At 38.4% G+C, this 24,287-nt stretch overlaps 1 protein-coding gene across 2 annotated transcripts in view; it reads left to right on the top strand.

Moving 5' to 3' along the window:
• Positions 1 to 2,156: 2,156 nt before the first annotated feature.
• Positions 2,157 to 24,287, top strand: part of UNC5CL (unc-5 family C-terminal like) — a 33,726-nt gene continuing 11,595 nt past the window's right edge. The window contains exons 1-4 of one of the 2 annotated variants that reach the window (XM_074190156.1): positions 2,157 to 2,227; positions 18,555 to 18,679; positions 18,818 to 19,019; positions 21,947 to 22,247. In XM_074190156.1, the coding sequence (XP_074046257.1) occupies positions 18,623 to 18,679; positions 18,818 to 19,019; positions 21,947 to 22,247 (560 nt within the window). In that variant the 5' untranslated portion in view covers positions 2,157 to 2,227; positions 18,555 to 18,622. Of the gene's footprint in view, positions 2,228 to 18,554; positions 19,020 to 21,946; positions 22,248 to 24,287 lie in introns of both variants that reach the window. The other variant, XM_074190155.1, reaches the window with a different exon arrangement.

Here is a 24,287-nt window from a genome sequence, read left to right as displayed (position 1 = left end):
ACACAATTCATCTAACCAGGTCTTAACACAGTTGGTTTCAAGTGTCCCCTGCTTGTTTTTGTCTGTTTACTAGAGTAGATTGCTCCTCTATAAATTGCAGCATTTGTTTCCAAGATATGTATAGATCAAAATTGAATGTGTTGAGAGAAAAAAAAACATATCAATAAGGGAGAAAGAAAATATTAGGGATGGCAAAATTATATAATATATGACAACTTTTAAAAAATTTAAGATAATCATCTTTGGTCTGTGTTTAAACTCTACAATTCCTTCTCTGGATACAGATGGTATTCGCTATCACAGATCCCCTAAAATTATCCTTAATCATTGGCATTGATGGAGTGAGCATGTCCATCAAGGTGGATCACCCCATGTTGCTAAGGTGTTTATTGTTTTAGTCTGTTCATCTCACTCAGCATCACTTCATGAAAGTCCTTCTTTTCTGAAATCCCATTAGGGAGACTTCTTATGGAAGGATAGGAGAGCCCTTTAGAAGCTCCCAGTAGTTGCCCCTTTCTGTCTCCACGGATCCTGAATTTTGTGTTCTCAGGCAGTTTTATTATTGTCTGATCACAGTTAGCCCTGATAGCATTCCTGTAGGTGGAAATTATATCAGATTGACAAGATATAAGGATTAAGAAGTTCTAGGATTGGGACTGCTTTGTCTTACATGAAAAAATTTAGAAAGATAAGCAGTTATTTTTAATTCTACTTTTTAAACTGGAATCCAGGTGGTCAGGTCCTAAATTGTTGGTTAGAATGATGAGTGTTTCTCTAATGACTAGGAGTTTAGTAAGACAGGAAGGAAACTCACTTATTGACTGACTAAAGCAGAGAACTTTGTCCCCTACATCTTCCTCCTTCTTAGCCAGAAGATACCCTGAAGTCTGATTCTCTGACCCCCCCCCCCCAACCAACTACAAGACTTGGTCTCACTAACTCCTTTATCACATCCTTCAGGGTTCCTTCCATATATGGGATTGGGGAGTATATTCTGACTTTTAATTCTGGGTTAGGTTGGGGGGGGGTAGAAGGGAAAAGAGGGTAGTGAGACAGGCAGGTGTGTCAGAAGACAGGAGAATTATTAACTGAAGTTAGAAGAGGAAGTGCAATTTCCTACTTAAGGGGGGTGACAGCTGGGGAATTGAGAAGACTCCTCAATTAGAATCCAGTCAGAAGATGAAGACCAGTGGTGCAGTGAAAAGAGTGATAGCTTTAGAATAGAAAGACCCGGGCTCAAATCTTAGCTTGAATACACATACATCTATGAGAATTTAGATAAGTTGACTGGTCTCTCTGGGTATCAAGTAGCTTGGTGGAACAATGAATAGAACACTGGGCCTAGTGTCTAGAAGACCTGAGTTCAAATTTGACCTCATACTACCAGCCATATGACACTGGGCAAATCTGGAACTTCCTTAGTTTCCGCAACTATGAAAGGGCGATAATAGTAACACCTAATTTCTCAGGGTTGTTGTGAGGATGAAAATATTAAAGATTTAGGATGGTATCTGACACATAGGAATTGTTTATTAAAACTTATTTTCTTCCTTAGTTTTTTCATCTGTAAAAGGAGGAAATTGTATTGAATAAATTCAAAAGTCCCTTCTAGCTCTGAGTGATATTCTATTACCTCTCCAAAATATCCCCAATTCCAACAGATCAAGGTATCTGAGCATTCCAGTTCCAACCTCAAAAGTGTTAAAGGACCTAAGCTTCTTTTACAAGATCGTGGGTATAGACCACATGTACCCTCTGGCATTTTAGATTGTCAAAAAAGCAGTGAGATACATGTGAGACTATTATTTAATGTGGACCACTAGAGGGGGCAGAAGGGCAAAGTCTTGAACTGGTTCACCTGAGGAGATTTCTTGTCTTTCCTCTCCCTCCTCCAACAACCAACCACCCGAGTTTATGTGGACAGGCAAGACCATGAGTTTCTGGCATCCCAGGCTATCCCTTGAATCTCCCTTGAATCTCCCTGCTTGAATGTTCACCGAACTCTGAGACTGTCCATTTTCCTTAAAAAAAAAAAAAAAAAAGACTTGTTCCCACTTTCCTTTTAAGGAGTTATGGAGGAGTATCCAGAGACTTCCAGGAAGCCTAAGGCCACACCCTCTGTCTAGATTCCCCTTCCCTGCCTCATTCCATTCTTGCTTTTCTTATAACCATTCCTTTGCTCTGACTCCTTGGAGATCCAGGTGAATGCAGGTCTTCAAACAATTAGGTAAGTATGGGGCAAATATGACTGATGAAAATGTGAGATGGGTTCAACAAGCAGTAGGTGACTAGAGGGACCCAGAAAGAGTGACAGGAGATTAGAAGAGCAAAGGCTGAAAGGGATTGGGTGAGGACACACGACCAGAAATTTCTTTCCTGCAAAGTGTTCACTGACAGCATGAAGCCTACTACATATTATTTTGTCATCTTACAGACTGGGCATTTTTTCTAAGGTAAGGTTATAGGCCTTGGATTAGAAATCATGAGGGGTGTCTAATCAGTAGAAGTGCCTAATCAAAGAAAAGTGATGGCAAAGGCAAAGAGAGACTTGCAAGTGTACAGCAGTATGTTATGAAGGGTCTTCTAGGTAAATTGCTATGGGGTGGTGGGAAATAGAGAGGGACTGGACCTGAAATTTCATTACTATATCAAACTTCTAGGTGAAAAAGCCCCCCTCTTTCAATGCAAGTTAGTACTTTGGCTACAAATAATCTTTGAGATTCCAGAATATGCACATTCAGGACTTGCAACCAGGTTTTTTCTGAATTTGAAGCTGTCTCTCTGTTTACTAGGTCACAATATCTTAGGAGGAGAGACTAGGTAAAAAGTAGTAAGGAAAATTCAAATCAATCCTCAACCTGTCTGGTAAGGATGGGTGGAATTTACAACTCAGATTGAATTGTAGGATTTGGGTCTTTGAGACTAGATGAGAATAAGAAAGTTTACAAAATGAATTTTGGATGCTTGTATATCCTCTGACCAGAGGTTTTTATCCAGATCTAAAGATTACATATTTAGTTGGAACTAAGTAATTTCTCAAGGATTGAAATGAGGAGAGAATGACATTTTGTCCATGGTGGTGGCAGTGGTATGTATGCAACCTTAAAATTTCTGGACTAGGATGTATAGGGGAATAGATGGGATGACTCCCATCCCACCTTCAAACAGGCTTTTTTTAAGGGAGGAGGGAAGGAGATAGTGGAGAATCACAAAAATATCATGTAATTTAGATGGTTTGAAATCAACCCTAATAGAAGTACAATCCTATCACATAATAGATGAAGGAATTGAGGCTTAGAAGGGGAAGTGATAGGGGCGGCTAGGTGGTATAGTGGATAAAGCACCGGCCTTGGAGTCAGGAGTACCTGGGTTCAAATCTGGTCTCAGACAATTAATAAGTACCTAGCTGTGTGGCCTTGGACAAGCCACTTAACCCCATTTGCCTTGCAAAAACCTAAAAAAAAGAAGGGGAAGTGATTTGCCCAATATCTCACAGATCTAAGTAGCAGGAACCAAGATTCAAACTCTAATTCTCTGACTCAAAACTTATTTTATCACTCTGACAAGAGGCCCTATTTATCCAGGGACTGATAGATAGGCTCCTTGGCACACTGCCTATATATCCCTTTAATAGTCTTATGGTCTAAAGGGGTTTTGGACTCTGATCTTGTGAGGCCTCAGGAAGTTTATTGCAGTGAAATCAGAACAGATCACATATGTTTTCCTTCTCCAAACTAAGCCCTAATCTACTATATGTTCCTAGCCCTTTGCTGATAACAAGGAAGAGATGGAATCATTGAGTTAAGGAATTCTTCCTCTTTTCTTTTTTTAATTAATTTCATTTAACATTTATGATTTTTTTAAAAAGTGTGTTTATTTCTATTTGTGTTTTTCTTAGATAGGGAAGAGAGAGAGTCTCAAGGTGAGGAAGAGTACTTTTTGAGCATCACTAACATCCCTTCTACCTCTTTCCTCAATTTATCCATTTAAGTTCCTACTATGTGTAATGCATTGTGCTTGATATTTGATGCAAAGATAAAAATGAAACTTTCTGCCTTCAAGGAGCACATGTTATCCTTAAGGAGTACGAGTACATGATAACATGTACACAGTTAAGTAAATACAAAGTAATTTCAAGAGGGAGAAAATTCTTACTTTTCTTACTTAGTTACTAACTATTGTGGTAATAGAAAAAATTTCATGTACAAAGTGGTACCTTATCTGTGCTCTAAAGGAAGCTATATGTTGGTAATGGAGAGTCAAAATCAGATCTGTGTTGCTAAAATATGAATTTAGAGGATAGATTGGAAAAAATAGGAGTGGATGGTTGTGTAGATTCAAAATAAAGGGATCATTTAGAAAGTGGTAGTGGCTGTATGTGTGGAGAAAAGGGGATCCATGTAAGAAATGTTGCAGAGGTAGAATCTATGAGACTTATTGACTGATCAGGTATGGGAGAAGAGAGGGACAGATTAGTCAAGGAAATAAATTTTTGAGCCTGACTAGAATAATGTTGCTTTCCTTCTTTCCTGTCCTCCCCTCCACATATGGAGAAGAGATGACTTTGGGGCAAAAATGAATTTTATTTTGGGCATGTTAAGTTTCATATCCATGTGTATATTCATATGTATATGAATATAACACTGAACTGGAAATCTAGGTTTGGAAGTCATTGGCATGGTAGTTATGGTGATTGTTGTTTGTCCTTTATCTCATAGAAAACTGTGATATCAGGGAGGTGATGCCATGATATACATGTGAATTTGATTTGAGGGAGGGAGTGCTACATAAAAGTTACCAGTCTCACTTTCTCCTCTAGAGCCATTTGGGTGCAATGGTCAGATATGAATCAGAATCATTGGAGATGGACCTAGATTTTAGTCTTGGCATAGTTAATTATTGAATCCATGGGAACTGCTGAGATTATCAAGGAGAAGAGTATAGGAATTGATGAGTAAGGGGTATAAGAGCCTTAGATATGCCCATATTTAGTGTTTGGGAAAAGAATGCCACTCCAGCAAAGGAAACTGAGATGGAATGGCTAGGTAGGTTGGGAGGAGAACCAAGAATGACCAATGTCATGGCATCCACAGGAGGAATGAGAATCCAGGAGATTTGGTTGATTGAAAGCTTTAAAAAGTTCAGAGGCTATAATGAAAGCTGAGAAATGATTATTGAATTTGACTGTTAAAAATCATTTGTAAACTTGATGAGAACGCTTTCAGTTGAGAGATGAGGTTGAAAGTGAGACTGTAAGAGAGTGACAGGTAAGTCAGTCAGTCAATAAGCATTTAAATGCCTACTACATGGCAGAAACTGTGTTAAACACTGGGACAAAGTCTAAAGATTGTCCTTGCTTTTAAAGAGCTAACAGTCTAGGGTTAGCTAGGTGGCACAATGGATAGAACACTGGCCCTGGAAATCAGGAGGACTTGAGTTCAAGTCTGACCTCTGATACTTGATACTCACTAACTGTGAGCAAGTCACTTAACCCCATTGCCTTGAAAAAACCAAAAAAAAGAGTTTACAGTCTAATAGAAGAAAACATTCAGACATAAATGTACAAACCTATATACAGGATAAATTGGAAATAATCAAGCAAAGGAATTATTAGAATTACAAAGGACCAGAAAAGCTTTCCTATAGAAGGTGAGATTTTAGTTGGCATTGTTTGAAGGAAGTCAGGGAAGCATGGAGATGGTAATAAGGAAAGAGGACATTCTAGGCATGGAGGAAGTGTTTTATTGTGAAAAGGAAAAGTATTATAGGACAATAACTTGAAAGGATGTCAGGGCCAAGGGAAAAGTTTTTCAAAGGATGGGAAAGTCTTTGGACTATTTGCGGATGCTAGAGCAGGAACCATGGAAAAAAGAGATATTGAAGGTAAAAGAATAACTACTGGGGAAGCACAAGTAAAATAATCTTATCAAAGAAAAGGTCCACTTCTTCATCAGAAATTGGAAAAAACGAGAAAAGAAAGGGTGGGGTAAAGGGGTGATATTGAAGAGGGATTTTGATGTGTGGAATAGGAGAAAAGAGAGAGCTCCTGAGAGTTGACCTTCCTTATCCCCACCCCCACACAGTCAGTAAAATTGGAGGCAAGGTCCTTAACTTGAGGTAAAGGGATTGGTGGGTGGTTGAGTAAATAGTGGTTGTGTAGTGAGGAAATGTTTGAAATAACTAGGAAATGTGTGATAGAGAATCAATTGTGGAAGAATAAAACAATTGTGTACAGCAGTGAGGGCCTAGTTGAGATTAGATAGCATAGATTTATACTGGCTCCAGTACCATTTGAATAGGAGTGGAGAAGATGGATGATGGCAGGTTGAGATTTGGTTGGGTATAATTGGCTATAGGACAGAGAGGATCAATGAAATTCAAAGTAATTAAGTTGATATTGTTACTGAACTGGTTAGCCAAGATTGTGAAGGGAGGAACTAGTATCCAGACCAAGGGAATGGATTTATAGAACACGGATGAATGAAGGAAGTTACAGCTAAGCTACAGTGAGGATGAGGGATAGATTCGGGAGAAAGAAAGCAGAGGAAAAACCAAAAGCTCTTCCTAAATATTTGGAATGTCACCTATTCTATCATGTAGTGAGGCTTTAATATAATATAGAGGCAGAAGTCTGAGAGAGTAATTTCAGATACTGAAATTATGAAAGTAGAAAAATTATAGACAATAGTCAGAGGATAGAATCCAATCTGAAGTTAGGAAGACCAGAATTAAAAGCTAGCCCCAGGTACTTATTAGCTGCATGGTCCTAAGCAAGTCTACCTCAAATTCCTTTTATATAAAATGGGGATATTAACAGTATCTCCCTCCCAGAGTTGTCATGAGGATCAAATAAGATAATACTTACAAAGGGCAAACTTTAATTTAGCATTGTTACCTTTTTGTATGACTGAGGCCAAGCAACAGAATGTATGAAAATTTAGAAAGTTAAAAAAAAAGGGAGACCAGTGTGATTGAAGACACAACAATATGTATATTGAGGTACTGAGAATGAAGGCAGGGAAGACCAAGAGTAAGGTACTGAATTCCTTGAGAAAGGAGGGAAAATGGACCATGAGAGGCTGGTAGATGATTGTGACAAAGAGTTGGAATGAGTGATAAAAATGGGATGGAGTGTAAGTTCACTGAGTGAGAGTGGCAAAGTGACAGAAGCAAAAAGTCAGTCTACTGTTCCTCCCTGCTCCCATCACTCAGTACCATGGAGAGTGGTCTGGAGGGTAAAAAGTTGGAAAGAGTAGGAAGAAGGTTCAGAATTAGAGCCCCTATGAGTAGAAGTCCCATTTATTCAGTACCAGTAAATAGGAAAAACAATCAATAAGCATGGGACGACAATATTTAAACTGACAAATATTTGTTTAATGTGCTAACTATGAGTTCTATATTGTCAGTTAAAATGAGATCTGGAGCTGACTATGGCTCAGATGATAAACTTTTTATTGCAAAATTCAAATTTAAATTGAAGAAAGTTGAGAAAATTATTAAATCATATATGTATTACCTAAATATCATATCTTATGAATATGAAGTAGAAGTGATGAATAGATTTAAAGGATTAGAATTCCTGAAGAACTATGGATAGAAGTTCACATTATTGTATATAAAACAACAGCAGCAGCAGCAGCAATAACAAAAAATGTTCCAAAGGGAAAAAAGTAAGAAAGCAAAATGATTGTCTGATGAGACTTTACAAATAGCTGAGGGAAGAAGGAACACAGACAGCATAAGAAGATAAACCAAACCGATGAAGAATCCCAGAAGATAGCATGGAGAAATAAGTAGGTTTTCTCAAATAAGCAAATTAGAGAAGTAAAAGGAAACAATGGATTGAGAAATTGAAGAAAATGAGAAGATTCAATTGGGAAAAAATTATAAAATTCAAGAAAAGTAATGGTATCAAGGGATTTTTTTCTTGCAAAAATTGAGCATGAAAAAGACAAAAATAATAGGGATTTAACAAAAATAAAAATGGTTAAAAAGAGGCAGCAAGAATATACAGAAGAACTATACAAGAAAGATTTTAGCATCACTAATAACTGTGGTCGTGTGATTACTGTTCGAGTCAGACATCCTGGAGAAAGAATAAAAATAGGCCTTAGGAAGCATTGCTAACAATAAGGCTAGTGGAGGTGTTGGAATTCCAGCTGAACTATTTAAAACTAAAAGATGATACTGTTATAGTGTAGCACTCAATATGCCAGGAAATTTGGAAAATTCAGCAGTGGTCACAGGATTAGAAAATATCAGTTTACATCCCAATCGTAAAGAAGGGTACTGCCAAAGAATGTTCAAATTAGGGTAGCTAGGTGGTGCAGTAGATAGAGCACTGGCTCTGGAGTCAGGAGGACTTGAGTTCAAACCCAGCCTCAAGCATTTAATTACCTAGCTGTGTGACCTAGGTCACCCCATTGCCTTGCAAAAAAAAAATAAACACAAAAACAAACAAACAAAAAGAATGTTCAGATTACTGAACCCTTGCTCTCATTTCATCTGCCAGAAAGATTATGATTAAGATTCTGAAAGTAAGATTTCAGCAATATATGAACTGAAAATTACTAGAGCAGTTGGTTTTCAGAGACAGAGAAACTAGAGACCAAATTTTCAACATTCACCGGATTATGGAGAAAACAAGAAAGTTTCAGAAGGGGAAAAAACTCCATTTCTGCTTCATTTACTATACTAAAGTTGTTGACTGTGTGGATCACTACAAACTGTGGCAAGTCCTCAAAGATAAGGGAGTACCAGATCAACTTACCTGTCTGCTGCGCAATCTGTAGGTGGGCCAAAAAGTAATGATTAGAACCAAATATGGAATAACTGATTGATTTAAGATTAAGAAAGGAGTATGACAAGGCTATATGTTGTCTCCTTATTCATTTAAATCATTTAACTTGCATAATGCCAGTCTAGATGAATACAAAGTCAGAATCAAGATTGCCAGGAGAAATAGCAACAATTTCAGATATTCAGGTGATACCACTGAAGAAGAAAGTGAAGAATTAAGATACCTTTTCATAATGGGGAAAGAGAAGAGTGTAAAAGCTGACTCAAAGCTTAACACCAAAAAAACAAAAACCTGAAGATCTAGGCAATTGGTCCCATCACTTCCTGGCAAATAAAGGAAGAAGAAATAGAAGCAGTATTGGATTTATATTCTTGGGTTCTATGATTATTGTAAATAGTAACTCCATCCAGGAAATTATGAAATGCTTGAGCCTTAGAAGGAAAACTGTGGCACATCTGGACAGCAAACTAAAAATCAAAGACAAAGGTCCACATAATCAAAGCTATAGTTTTTGCAGTAGCAGTGTCTGAGTTGGAGTATAAGGAAAGCTGAGTGCCACAGAAACAGTAATTTCAAATTGTGGTGATGGAGAAGACTTTTGAGAGTCCCTTGGATAGTAAAGAGATCAAATTAGTCAATACACATTTCATACTATTTACGGGAAGGTCAAATACTGAAGCTAAAACTTAAATATTTTGGCTATGTAATGCTAAGAAGACCCTGATATTAGAAAATATTTTTTGGCAAAAGGAGGAAGGATGGCAGAGAATGAGATGAATAGTGTCATGGAACTAACAAAAATGAGCCTAGACAGACTTTGGAAAATAGTGGAGGATAGAAGGGCCTGCTGTACCTTAGTCCTTGGGATCCCAAAGAGTTGGACATGATTGGATGACAACTATGAGTCCAGGCTCTATGCTTACATTTTAAAGAAATAATTTAATTTTAAATTTCAGATTCTTTCCTTCCTCCACCCACTTCCTCATCTGTTGTAAAGACAAGGGATATAAAATCTGTTATAAATATGAAATTATGAAAAACAAATTTCTATATTAGCCATGTAGAGGGAGAGGGAGAAAAATATTTTTCAATATCACTTTAAATTCATAGATTCTCTATCTGGAAGTTGCTAGTATTTTTCATTATGAGCCTTTTGGAATTGTGGTGGGTCATAATATTGAACAGGGTTATCAAGTTTTCCCACAGATGATTTTTTTTACAATAATACAATTACAGTGTATATTGTTCTTCCGGTTTTGCTCACTTCACTTTGCCTCAATTCATATAAGTCATCCCAGATCTTTCTAAAACTATGCCTTGCATAATTTTTTATATCACAATAATATTCTATCACATTCATATGCCATAACTTGTTTAACCATTTCCCAATTGATGGACATCCCTGAAGTTTACAATTTTTTGTCACTTCAAAAATATTTTTGTACATGAGTCCTTTTTCCTTTTTTAAAAGTCTCTTTGAAGTATAGAACTACTAGTAGTATTTCTAATTCAAAGAGTAGGTACAGTTTTATAGCTTTTGGGACATAGTTCCAAACTACTTTCCAAAATGGTTGAACCAGTGAGTAGCTCTATCAATAGTGTATCTATTTTCCCCTTATCCCATCCAGCATTTGTCATTTTTATAGGTTTGAGGAGGTACCCATAATTGTTTTAATATATCTTCCTCTAATCAATAGTGATTTAGAGCATTTTTATATGACTATTGATAGCTTTGATTTCTTCTTCTGAAAACTTCCTTTTTATATCCTTTTTAAAATCTCTATAACTTCTCATTCAAATTTACCTTTTTATGCTTCTCTTGATTGTTGTATTGGAATGTAAATTTTCTAGTCACATCTGTTCTTTTCATTAAGAATTTTGAAAGTCTTCTATTCAATTAAATGTTCATCTTTTTCTGCCATGTAGAGTTGTAGTTGGTTTTTCTGGGTAATTTATTTTGGGTTGTAATCTTAAATCCAAATATAGACTATCAGCCTTCTGTTTAATTTTGTGTGTTTCTCATTGTGGCTCCATGATGTTTGAATATATATATTTCTGGCTACTTGCAGTATTTTCTTTGAATTTGTACTATAATCTGTGAATTTTATTTTTGGGATCTTTCTCAGGAGGCAAATGATAGATTCTTTCAATTTCTACTTTTCCCTCTGTTTCTAAGCTATCTAGGCAACTTTTTTATAATTTCTTGAAATAAATTTGATTTTTTTGGATATGATTTTTTTAATCATAACTTTCAGATAGTCATGTGTTAGGTACTAATTGAGATTATAAAAGCAGGTCAGAGACAGAGTACCAGTAACAAGGTAATCATTTATTAATCATTTTCTTTGTAAGGATCCAATTTGCAAATCATGGGATTACTTCATTCCTTGGAGTTCCACCTTGCAGAAATTTGGGCAGAGGATATATGTATGCATTTTTGGGGCTTGGGTGATCTTCTCAGGACAAGCCCACCAAGCAGGGCAGTACAATGATTACATCACTTGTGACCATCCAAGTAGGAGTCCTGTGGGAACAGTTAGGCTGATTGTATGGTTTTGGGTTGTACAGTATACAACAGAACAGGGCTGATCCACTTCACTTAACACAGACAAAAGAATGCAGGACTTGTCATGAATAGAACAAATTACTACTTTATTTTCACTGTTTTCCAGTTGGAGTTTGCCTGTGAAAAAAAAAGGTTTTCTAGAAAATAGATGATTATTATTAAATTCATTATACATATATTAAACAATATAAAAATCATAACTTTTGATTTTCCCTCCTTTTGGTCATTAAGGGTTCAGCCCCTTATAGAGTAATGATTTGATTTCAATTTGTCAATTACCTAATAGATTTGACAGATTTTCAAAACTTTTTGATTATTGAAATTTGTTATTCAAAAAAGAGAGACATAGTTATAATGTGAAAAGGGAAAAACTTCATTAGTTCTGATTGAGTCTTATCTGAAAACCAATTATGCTATCCTAGGGTGTTAAAGGCAATGATCAAAATTTATTAGGTAGGGAATTTTCCTTTTCCAGAAAGAAAATAACATAAACAGGAAATAGAATCAAGAGGATATTTACCTTAGTTGTATCTCAGGTCATCCTTATAAACCCTTTCTTTTCCAGGCACAGAAATCCACCTTACCAGTCCTCAGACTACCAATATGCCATTTTCTATTATTGGCTTTATGACAATTCATACAACCATCCTGGTAAACAAAACTCAAAACAAATTATAATCCCAGGAATTTGTCATTAAATAGCAAAAGCTTATCATTAACTGCAATTTAAAGTTTAAGTATCTTTAGGAAAAACTGTTACTTCTATGAATCATTAAAACTAGATGAATACTATCAAGGAGAAAGAAGTCTTAGTTCATAGATGGCAAAACTGCAAACCTCAGTCCACATCTGGTTTCTTGGGTCAGTGGTCTACATCAGATATCTGTTGCTTCTCATCTTGTGGGTCTTAGGAAAAGCAATTTACTTTAGATGTTGACTGCTTTAAGTCCAGGTCAACTGTGGGCTCCACAATCCTAGTTGATAGTTCTGCCCTTTAAAGGTATCTTGGGTGGATCCGGGACTTTGCTCCCCAAAGCTTGGCAGCAGTGGGGCTGGTGAGCAGGATTTCAAAGGGCTCCAGTGAGCTCTCTTTTCCAATAGACTCAGTCACCAGGTTGGATGACTCTTGACTGGGATTTCTAAAGAATGAGACTGTGAGTCAAGTTGGTAAGACTGATATTTTCTGGGCCAACCTAATATAGTACTTCAGGTGGGATCCTTCAGTTGCTATGCTTCCCACCAATGGGTACAATGGCATTGGGTGTCCTGTTACTATCTCATAGGAAATGACTTCATGAGAACCAAATGACCTGGATCTAAGTATAATCTAAGCATAATCTAAAGATTATGATAGGCACAATGGAGATAATGAAGCTTCTATGAAATGGATATCTCTATCACTGTATATTTCTTTAGGAACTCCCCACAGTGGAATGATTTTTCCTAAGAGGATTTTTCTGCCCCAGAGGCTTCTTTCCACTTAACAAGAAAACATAGAACATATTTGTAATCTAGGACAGATGACGGTTGGAAAAAGTCTATCCATCAGATAGAAAAAGGCACATCTGGGATAGGAAACTGATCTCAAACTGGCTTCAGTGGCTTGGATGCACTGTACTTGGGGCAGCTGGGCTATATCTCACAGTGACAGCAGTCCTGTGAAAACTCCCCCACCAATAGAGCCAGTTCTTCCAGCTTGTTAGGTGCCCAATAACCAAATGAATGAAAGCTGTTCCATCATAGGAAGGATTAAGTTCTTAGGGAGTACTAGAAGTCCATTTGTGTAGACCCATAGTCCCATAGTCTTATCAAGATCGCATACTTCCTTTCCTGGTTTGTGGTTTTAGTTTGGTCAGCCAAATCAGTTCCAAAGCATGAATGCTGTTTTCTTGACTGTACCCTGGAATTTTACTTACTGCTGTGGTTTGGGGAAGTAGTAAATAGTGTAATAGATGGGAAACTTGGTGTTGATTTTTATTTTTTTAGGTTTTTTATTTTGTATTTTTTTGCAAGGCAATGGGGTTAAGTGGCTTGTCCAAGGCCACACAGCTAAGTAATTATTAAGTGTCTGAGGCTGGATTTGAACTTAGGTACTCCTGACTCTAGGGCTGGTGCTCTGTCCACTGTGCCACCTAGCAGCCCCCATGGTATTGATTTTTAATGGGCTTACTTGAAGAAGTAAGGGAGCCCTCCATCTTTCCAAAGCATCCCAAAGTCATGGGCCACCCTGAATGTATGCTTGCTGTCTACTGCCTCAAGTTTGACTTGCTCTGCTGAATAAGCAACAGTAGTGATGAAACTTCAATCATTTCTGTTGTGGTAGTGATGTCGTCCTTATTTTTGAGGCAGGATTCATCAAGGTATCAGCCAAAGTCCATTGCTTTTAAAGTAAATTTTCTTCAAGTCCTCTCAGGGAAAGCAAAACATCCAGATATATTGCACAGTCATGATCTAAAGTCTTACTTTACACCTCAGGTAGGTAAGTGACAGGATGGCATGTATTTACACCAACTACATTCCCTTGTTTCTCAGAGATGAATAAATTTATAGCTTCTGAAACCCACAGACTGGAGGGAACTTGGTTAAGAGTCAAATATTCAGAAGGCGTTAAAGAGGGTTTTGGAGATAAAGGACATAAGAAAGTGCTCCTTCCTGGGTCAAATGGAATGGCCTGTCTAGGGATCTCAGGGACCAGGACAGAAGGAAGAAAGGCACTGATTCCTCCAAAAAGGGAGAACAGTTCTGCCTCATAAACCGCAATGGTCTCACTAGCAATCTCCACAACTGAATCACTTTCTTGACTCTAGCAGAGAGGGGGGGCAGAAAGGTTTAAAATTGAGAGTGTGTCACTGGTGTCAACCGGAGCAGACATCTCTTGCCTCTGTATGAGCAGGGAAACATCTTTAATGGGAGTCATTGGGGATGATGGGCATGACCTATATATCCCTCTCCTTTTATCACTTCTACTACCCCTCCCTGGAGCCTAGACATGCTGAGTGATTGGGATTACAGGGAGGATCCTTCTTTCTTCTCTGGGTTGCTTTCTTCTTTTTCTTTTCCACTTCTACCATAGTTTCCATTTTACAATCTTTCTTGCAATGGCTGGGTTTTCTATAAATAAAACAAACTCCTGCCCTGTATGGTTTTGGTGATGCAGGGATAGATTGCCTGGGATGGTAAGGAATGAATTGTTTTGGCTGCAGAGAGCTTTTTAAAAATCTATTTATCTATCTATCTATTTATTTATTTGTTTGTTTGTTTGTTTGTTTGCTTATTTATTTGCAAGGCAATGGAGTTAAGTGACTTGCTCAAGATCACATGGCTAGGTAATTATTAAGTCTGAGGTCAAATTTGAACTCAGGTCCTCCTGACTCCAAGGACAGTGTTTTATTCATTGTGTCATCTAACTGCTCCTATAGAGGGCTTTCAGGAAAAATTTCTCTTTTGCTTCTTTAAGTTCCCTTTCACTAATTTCATCCTTTTCTGATGGAGTGGCTGCCAGCTGAGCTGCAGTCTCAAGGAAGAACCCCCCAATGTCTGAATGTTGCTAATCAGAAACAGTCAACTTAATTTGTTTAGAGATGGGTTAGAAGATTACTAACAAAGTGGGAAATCTATCTGGTTTAGTACTTAATGGAACATAATATGAATTCCTAGAAGGAAAAGATCATGGGAAGTTAGAATTTGCCTAGAATTTGCCTCTAGAATTGGCATCAAAAGCACGGGTGAGTTGGTCATAAAACTGATCGATTCCTCAGGGTTTTGTTTACTATCACAGACCTTTGTCAAATCAATAGATCTAGAGAACATAAGGGATATGGCCTCAAGGAGTTTTTCACCCATAATTTGGACCAGTTGGTAATGTTCTTTACTTTGGTCCTTTATGTCCCAATCAGTCTTTAGTTCTCTTCTGGTTTTTCTCCATCCAACTCTCTGACACCAGTTCTTAAGTTCCCCCTTCCCTCAGAGCAGTCTCAAATTGATACAGATCTGGAAATCCAAGTCTGTATGAATACAGGGTGAGTGGGAACTGCTTTGGGAACTTCCCAGTGCTTAGGATATTCATTGTCAATACCCTGGAGTACTCTATACTCTCAGGGTTTGAAATCAGAAGTTTTGATTGAGTCAGTATCCTTGGGATTTTTTCCTGGAAAAAGCTTGGTTTTTTCCTTTGAAAGGGAACATAGAAACTGGAATGATAATGGAATCTTTTGGTAAGGTTGGGTTAGGTGGTTGAGTAGTTCTGGTGTTGTTAAGAAGGTTTACAAATGATTTAATCTTTCCTTCACTGATTCCAGTTCAGACTTATATTCTCTTTCCCTTGCCTCTGAATACCATTTGGGTTGATTGTAGAGTTTTGGATTGTACAGTAAAGAGCAGAATGGAGCTGATCCACTTCACTTTAACACAGGCAAAAGAATGCAGGACTTGTGATGAGTAAAACAAATTACACTTTGTTTCTGCTGTTTCCTGGACCTAGAACCTGCCGGTGAAAAAAGATCTCTAGAAACTAAATTATTATTATTAAATTCATTACACATATCACATTAATCAATGTAACGATGTAACATTTGGCAAAAGACAGAAGTGTAGGCAACTATTTCTAAGGGGAGAAGCTTAAGAGTTACAATCCCCCTTGTTTGTCTTAGTGGGGTTCATCAAGTCCAGTAAGCAATTAATCTCTCTTTAGCCCAGCTCTCTTAGCTGACTCTTCTCCCCCCCCCCCCACCAGGTTCCAGATCTTTCAGTGCTCTCAGGGGTTCCTTCTGGATTGCCTAGTATTTTTTTTAAGTTCCCCTAAAGTTTTCTTCTCTCCCAAATCCTGCCCTGCCCTGTCTTTTCTCTCTCTATTTCTACCTGTTTCCTTCAGCCTTCTCTGTATCTAAGATGCAGAGAAAGTCTGAACTTCGGCCAGTCTGTTCCTTTCTCAGCTATCTAGATTTCTAAGCAAAAGTAAAAAACATTCTCCTCTCCCTTTTGTTTCCCTCACTCTTTATTTCTGTCTGAATCACTGATTATGTGTGTGTGTATGGGGGTGTGGTGTGGAGAGGGAGAGGTGAATAGATACTATTAGGAATGTATTAAAGTCTCCCTAGAGAAAAATGAAGAGAAGTCCTTGAGAAGGGTTTAGGACTGTTGAGGAAGTTGGGTTGTTGTGGTTGAAGACCTAGGAACATGGTTCTGGGTAGAGCCAGAGATAGGGCCTATTGCAGAGATAGGGTGAAAAGGTGTGGTTTTGGGGGAAGACAGAGTCTAGAACTCTAGGTTGATAAAGGGAAATAGAGAGGACGGATAAGAGCTGTGGGAATGCTTCCTGTCTAGTCTCTACCAGATTCCTGATTCTGAATTCTTTGGCTTTTGTGCCCATGGCTATGCCAATCCTGAAAACAAAGAGGGGAAGACATCTCCCAGGACCTTGTGCCTTTTATACAAGGAGAGAGACAGCATCTCTGAATTTTTCTGTATACTTTTGTCACTTTAATTTGGGCTTAATTTTCCTTAATTAGCCTAGTGACTATCAAATGTCTAGTATATGCCACATACTATGAGATAGAAAAAAAATTAAGAGGCACAAAAAGCTAGCAATCTAGTTGGAGAGACAAGATGAACAAATATTGTCATATATAGAACAAAATACTTAATGGTACATAATGTGAATTCCTAGAAGGAAAAGATCATGGGAGGCTAGGTAATCCTAGAAAGTTTTATGTAATTGGGATTTGTTTGAGCTGAGCTTTTAAAAATTGGGATTTAGGAGGACCTGAATTCAAATTTGGTCTCAGAAACTTAACAATTACCTAGCTGTGTGACCTTGGGTAAGTCACTTAACACCCATGCCTTGCAAAAACAAATCCAAAAATGTCAATGCCTAAAAATTGGGGGTCAGAGAGGTTAGGGTAAAAAGGGATTAGAGGTGTAGAAAGTCTGACAGAGTGGAATACAGGAAAGAATCAATTATTTTTAAAGTGCCTACTTTGTGCCACACACTAGTCTATGCCCTATACAAATATCTCATTTGAGATGCACAAAAACCCTGGGAGGAAAGTACTGTTATTATTTTCATTTTACAGCTGAGAAAATTACAGACAGAGGTGAATTGACTTGCCCTAGGTCACTCAGCAAGTAATCATCTGAGGTCATATTTGATATCAGGTCTTCGTGATTCCAGACCCAGTCCTGTATCCACTTTGTGCCACCAGCTTCTCAGCACCAGCTAAAGCAGAGAGAAACAGCATTGACAATAGTGAGCGTGTTTGTGTTTGGAGAGCGAGTGAGGGGCCTGTTCTGGACATAGTAGAATGTGCTTATTGGGGTAAAGTAGGAGATAAGACTGGTTTGCTAGGATGGAGAGCCATATACACAAGTTTAGACTTAACTGGTGACCTATTGAGGAGGGAAGTGATCATCATTCAACAAATATTTTGATTTCCTAGTTATTTTTCAATTCTTAAAAATTAAATTAATTTAAAAAAATGAACAAAATCCCATTTCTGTTTTTTCTTCTACACTCTTCTCCATCTGGAAAGAAACAGAATTCTTATAGCAAGTATAGTCCAACAAAACAAATTCTTGCATTCACAATTTCTAAAAATTTATCTCACCTTGTATTCTGAGTCAGGCACCTCTTTGTTAAAAGGTGGGGAGCATGTTATATCAAGGGCTTTTGCTGTCATGGTCGGTCATTTTATTGGTTCAAGTCATTAAGTCTTTCCAAATTGTTGTCTTTACAATATTGCTTTTGCTGTTTCCCCAGCCTTGCTCTCTCTTTCTTTTGTGCCTCTTCAAACTAGTCTTCCCCGTCACTATCCCTTTTACCATTATTTAACAGCACAACAGTATTCCATCACAATCACATATTATATTTTATTCAGTCCCCCCCCCCCCCCATAGAATAACTAGTTCTTGCAAAACATTGTTTTGGGACCTAATAAAAGCAATATTTTTAAGTAAATTCAAGTAATTATGTATATATTACCTGAGTGACCCTGGGCAAATCACTTTAATTTGGGCTTAATTTTCCTTATCTGCAATAAGGGGGTGTTGGTGTAGCTCACCTATAAGACCCTTGTAGGTCCAAATCTTTTATACTGTGGATTGATCCCTACTCTGTTGGCATGAAGCCCAGACCCTGAGGGAAATGCTACTACTTACAAGTCTAGGACTGACTCTTTTTCTTTCCTCCAATAGGTCGTTGACCCTGCACCTTGCCACCATAGAAGTACAGGAGAGCCAACAGTCACTGACTGACTGTGCCAATGTGTTTGCTTGGGAGTTTTGTCCAGCAAAGCTTGCCTCTCCACCTCCTGCTGTTGGTAGGTATATCTGTGACCACTGTGCTCCTGCTGGTACAATGCCTTCATTGGAGTTGCCTTAATAGCAGTAACCACAGGACATCAGAGACCTTGGAGGACTTGGAGGTGTCAGTCCCTGAGTCCCTTTTCCTGCCACAGGATGAGGCCCCAAGGCAGTGTCCACCACCCACCCTGACAGAGATGGCCAACTTCTATCAGGAGCTGCATTCACCCACTGAGGGTCAAACTGTAGTTCGAAAACTGATGAACAAACTCTTGGTGTTTGCATGGCGTGAGATGGATCACCAGGGCGGCTGTCTGTTGCTCAAGGACATGGGCATCTCTCTGTTCATCCCACCAGGTAACAGAATCATACCATAATTGACTCTGCCCCATTCTTTTCCCCTCCTCCTTTCTCTGTTCTCTCCTGGTTTCTCTTCTTGACTTTCACCTTGCCTCCTCTCTTCCTTGGGGATGGAGTGAGTTGACTGAGAATCTTTGGGCATCCTTGCCATCCTTCCTATCCCATTCTTTTCTATGCATTTTCTGACATTAACTACTACCACTGGTTATGTTGTCCCTTTACTTCTCACCAGTTGTTTGACTTTGAGCAAGTAGTTTGGCCATTTTTTTAAACCTTGGTTTTATCCTCTGTACAATGATAAGGTTGGAATCGAGACCTGAAAATGAGGATGACAACAACAACAACAACAATAATAATAATGTTAATTGGCACTTATATCGTGCTTTTTGGGAAGTTTGGGGAGCACTGTCCAGACATGATCTCATTGGAGCCTCACAATAACCCTTAATGAGATTTTACTTTCTCATTTTAGAGATGGGAAATCTGAGGAAAATAGAGGTTAAAAGACTTGCCAGAGGCCCCAGAGCTAACTCCCTGAGATAGAATTTGAACCCAAATCTTCCTGAATTCAATCTTTCTACTAGACAACACTGTTTCTTCAGATAACCTCTAAGATCTCTTCCAAGTTGAGTTTCCTGCCTCCTGCAAGTCATATAACCTCTGTCTTACGTTCCCCATCTGTAAAATGAAAGTAAAATCTCCCGAGTCACTGTGAGATTCCAATGAGATCATATCTGAACAGTGCTCTACAAACTTTGAAGTATTTTGTAAAAATTATAATTATCATCAATTCTCCATTTTAATACTTTCATTATACATAGAAGGAAACCAAGATTTTTAAAAGGGTCAAATGACTTGTTCTAAGTCCTATACCTAGTGAGGAGGAAAGTGACAGAACCTTGGCTTAAACTTAAGTTTTCTGAATGTTCTTCCAAACCATAGGCAACTGAATGGCAAAGTAGAGGGAGAATAGTACTTGGAGTCAGGGAGTCAATAGGTCAACAAATATTTATTAACTGCCTGCTAATACTACATTGTATCCTAAGCAATGGGAATATGAAGAAAGGCCGAAGTTAGTCCCTGTTCTCAAAGTTTAATGGAGGAAACAACATATAAAGAATGGTGTACAGAGGAATCTAGGTGGAGCAGTGAATAGAGCATTGGCCCTGGAGTCAAGAGACCTTGAGTTCAAATGTGACCTTAGATACTAATTACCTAGCTGTGTGACCTTAGGCAAGTCACTTAATCCCATTGCCTTTCAAAAAACTAAAAAAAAGAATGGTGTACAGATGAGCTAATCACAGGATAAATTGGAGATAATCAGTAAAGGGAAAGTACTAGAATTAAGAGGGGTTGAGAAAGGCTTCCTGTAGAAGTTACATTTTTTCACTGGGATTTGAAGGAAGCAGAGATGAGAAGAGAGAGAATCCCAAAGCACTGGGGATAGCCAGTGAAAATACAAGTCTAAGGAGTGACTTATTGGAGGAACAGCAGGAAGATCAGTGTCATTGAATCAAAGAATATGGGGGTGGAAGTGTCAAGTATAAGAGGATTTGAATGATATGGAGGGGTAGATTATGAAGGGTATGGAGTGCCAAACAGGGTATATTATATTTGATTCTGGAAATGATAGGGAGCCACTGGAGTTTATTGTGCAGGAGGAAGACCTGATCAGACTCGCTTTTTAGGAAGATCACTTTGACAGATGAGTGGAGGACAAACTGCAGTGGGGAGAGAATTGTGGCAGGAAGACTTACAATAGTCTTGCAATAGTCAACATGTGAAGTGATGCATTCAGCTGAGATCAATGTATAACATGGAACCAATGTAAAGATTAACAGAATACCTTCTGTGGGGGGTGGGGGGAGGGAAGCAAGAATGGGGGAAAAATTGTAAAACAAAATATTAAAAAAAATGTGAGGCGATGAAGGCCTCCAGTAAAGTTGTAGCAGTGTAAGAAGAGAGAAAGGAATTTAGCAACAATCCTTAGTAACAGATTGGAGAAGGTGGATAAGAGACAATGAAGAGTTGAGGGGACACCTACATAGTGAACTTAGTTGATTGAATAGAGAGGACTACCTTTGATATGGGAATTTGGAGGAGGGAAGGGTTTAAGGGGAGAGCTACTAAGTTCAGTTTTGAATATTTTAAGTATAAGGTATTGATGGGACAATCTAGTTTGACAAGTTCTGTGTAGATAGTTGGAGATGTGAGACGAGAGAGAGAGAGAGAGAGAGAGAGAGAGAGAGAGAGAGAGAGAGAGAGAGAGAGAGAGAGAGAATAAGTAGATTTAAGAATCATCAGTGTAGAAGTGGTAATTGAATCAATGGGAGTGAATGTAACCTTGGGTAAATCACTTAACTGCTTGCTAGCAGTGTGACCTTGGCAAGCCATTTAACCTCTGTTTTCCTTATTTCTCATCTCTAAAATGAAAATAATATTACACTTGCTTCCCAGGATTGTTATGAGGGTAAAATGAGATAAATATTTGTAAAGAGTATTGCAAACTTTAAAGTTCTATATAAGTGCTAGTTATTATTTTATTATCATAACATTATTATTATTATTTTTATTATTATCATCTCCTCTCCTCCAGCACATACATGCATACACATGAGCCCAGGCTTATGTGCACCCAGTTTCCCCACTGTTGCAGCCTGACTTATTAACATTGGCTTTCCTTTTTAGTACTTTTGTTCCATCTTCTTTCCCTCACATCTTTATTAGACTTCAGCCCCTGTTTCTGCTTCTTCCTTCAATTTTCTATACCCCCTTCTTCTCCCTCCATCAAACAGAGTACCGACTGACCCCTCAGAGCTTTCCTTCTGGTGTAATTGAGCCCCACCTTGAACCCACCTGGCTTTAGCTTTGCCCTCTGCTTCTGTTCTTCCCTGACTCTTCTACTTTGTTTTCCTTTTTCCTAGGTGCAATAGTCCTGGGACGCCGGGAGCAGGTGTCCCTAGCCCTGGTGTGGGATCTCTCTGATGGCCCTTCGCTATTGAGGACCCAGGCCTTGGTGAGCCCTGTAGTGGCCTGCAACCCCCATGGAGCCTCCTTCCTGAAGCCCTGCACTCTTACTTTCAAACACTGTTCCCAGAACCCCAGCCTTGCCTGTATCTATTCCAGCAACACAACCATGCTTGATGCCAAGATCTGGAAGCCCCTGAGCCAACCTGGAGCTCACATGTCAAGAGATGAGTGCCGAATCCCTCTCTCCCACTTCAGGTAGCGTTGTCCTCTGCTCTGTCTATTCCTTCTACTTCCTTCCCTGTGAAATCAGCTTTGCCCCTAACAATTGGGATGGTGCTATACAATGCAGAGTTTGCCCAAAATCTTAGTGTTGTTTATAGTTAAAGTTTAACACTGCAGAAAGACTTTTGAGATACTGTGTATATCAATCTGTAGAAAGGAGAGGTTAGGACAAACTACTGATGGATTCAGAACTTGAACTTAGAAAGATTTTTTTTCACCAATAGGGATCAACCAGTCAATAAACATTTGTTAAATGTCTTCTTTGTGTGAGGCACTATGCTAAGCATGGGGATCCAAAAAAAGAGAAAAGATTGTCCTTGCCCTCAAGGATCTTATAGTCTAATGGAGGAGACAATAAGCAAACAGGTATTCACCAACAAACTACCTATAAGATAATTAGGAAATCATTAAGAGAAGGAAGGTACTAGAATTAAGAGGGGATGGGAAAGTCTTTCTGTAGGAATTGGGATCTAGCTGATACTCAAAGAAAGCCAGAAAAGACAATAGTTGGAACTGAGAATGAGGAGCAATACAGGCTTGAGGGACAGCCAGGGAGAGTGCCTGGAGATGAGATAGTGTCCTGTCTGTGGAGAGCCAGGAAGTCAGTGACATTAGATCAAAGAGTACATGTGGGGGAGTGAGAAGCTTAATCAATTCTAACATGTACCTGTCGGCGCACCCAGACTCACAAAGACATTCATTCATGAGCATTATTCTGCATATTGTACATTAAAAACAGTTTCTCATTCTTAACAGTAACCTCAGAGAGAAGTGGTTGATTTTCTCTGTGTGTATGTTTTAAGGACGTAGGAAATAGTGGTGATAGTATGTTCTTTTTTGGATGGGTTAATAGCTACTGTTTGTTAATTTTCCAGTTTCACTATTTTCTGACACCTTAGTAAATGAGTTATATTTTTCAGAAAACTTTCATATACATATTAAGAAGATATTCTCATATAACCTTTCTCTCTTTCCATATACACATAGTATATATATGATATATAGATGCCATATAACAGAAATAGTTCTCTATCTGTTTCATATGTAGTATAGCTGAATCACATGTAATATGCACATATATAAGAATCTGTGTGCATATACATAAATTCTCATATAGCACCTTTATTTATAAATATGCACATATATTATATGATAGATAATATATAATGGGGTACAGTCTTTTCAGAAAAGACTGATACCTTTTCAAGTCCTTTTCAGGGCTGCTTTCTACCTCTGGTGTATACTTGATTCACTGAAGTCTCACCTGTGGCTTTAAAAAGATGTAGCATGGGCATAGGTCACATCCCAATAAACTCTTGGGAGATGGGCTAAGCCAGGTTGAAGATAATGACAGACCTTAAACTGGTAATGAGTTGGGGGGAAGTGTCTACCCTAAACATGTGATGACTTCTCCCATGAGCACATGAGAACAGTTTGTTCCCATTGCCATGAAAGTGGTAGAATCAGGCCTCTAGAGCTTGGTTAGACAATCAAAGACACCCAAGGTCATCCACAGCATCTCAGTCATTGCCAGTTGTCTTGACCTTTGTTTTACGACTGAATTTCCATGACTATGAAAGAGAGAGTAAGATGGATAATTCTCTGTCTCACTTAAATCCAATTTATGTACAAATCAAGAGATATAACTATACCATTTTTCTATTTTGATCTACCTCAAAGTACTGTGGTGACAGACCAATGATGAAGAAACAGGTATGGCTAACTGGGAACTGTGCACAGATGGATGCCCCAGACCAAACAGTCGTCTTCTTACTGGACTAAAGTAGCAGTGAGATTTAGTTGTTCCCTGGATGTCTGAGAAGTCTTTTTTACATTTTAAAATACATTCCTGGCATAAGGAAAGGACTAGAAAAGGTGCCCCCAAAATTGTCTACTTTATCCAATTCTGACCTGCTTGCTGTAGTAGGCAGGAATCTTACCCTGTAGTTCCAACACACACAAAAAGGTCTGAAAACTTTTCTGAAGATATTTCCACTCACCATCAGTACATGG

This window comes from Macrotis lagotis, chromosome 5 (genome assembly GCF_037893015.1).
Source record: "Macrotis lagotis isolate mMagLag1 chromosome 5, bilby.v1.9.chrom.fasta, whole genome shotgun sequence".
Lineage (NCBI taxonomy): Eukaryota > Metazoa > Chordata > Mammalia > Peramelemorphia > Peramelidae > Macrotis > Macrotis lagotis.
This window is presented reverse-complemented; position numbering and strand designations above follow the sequence as displayed.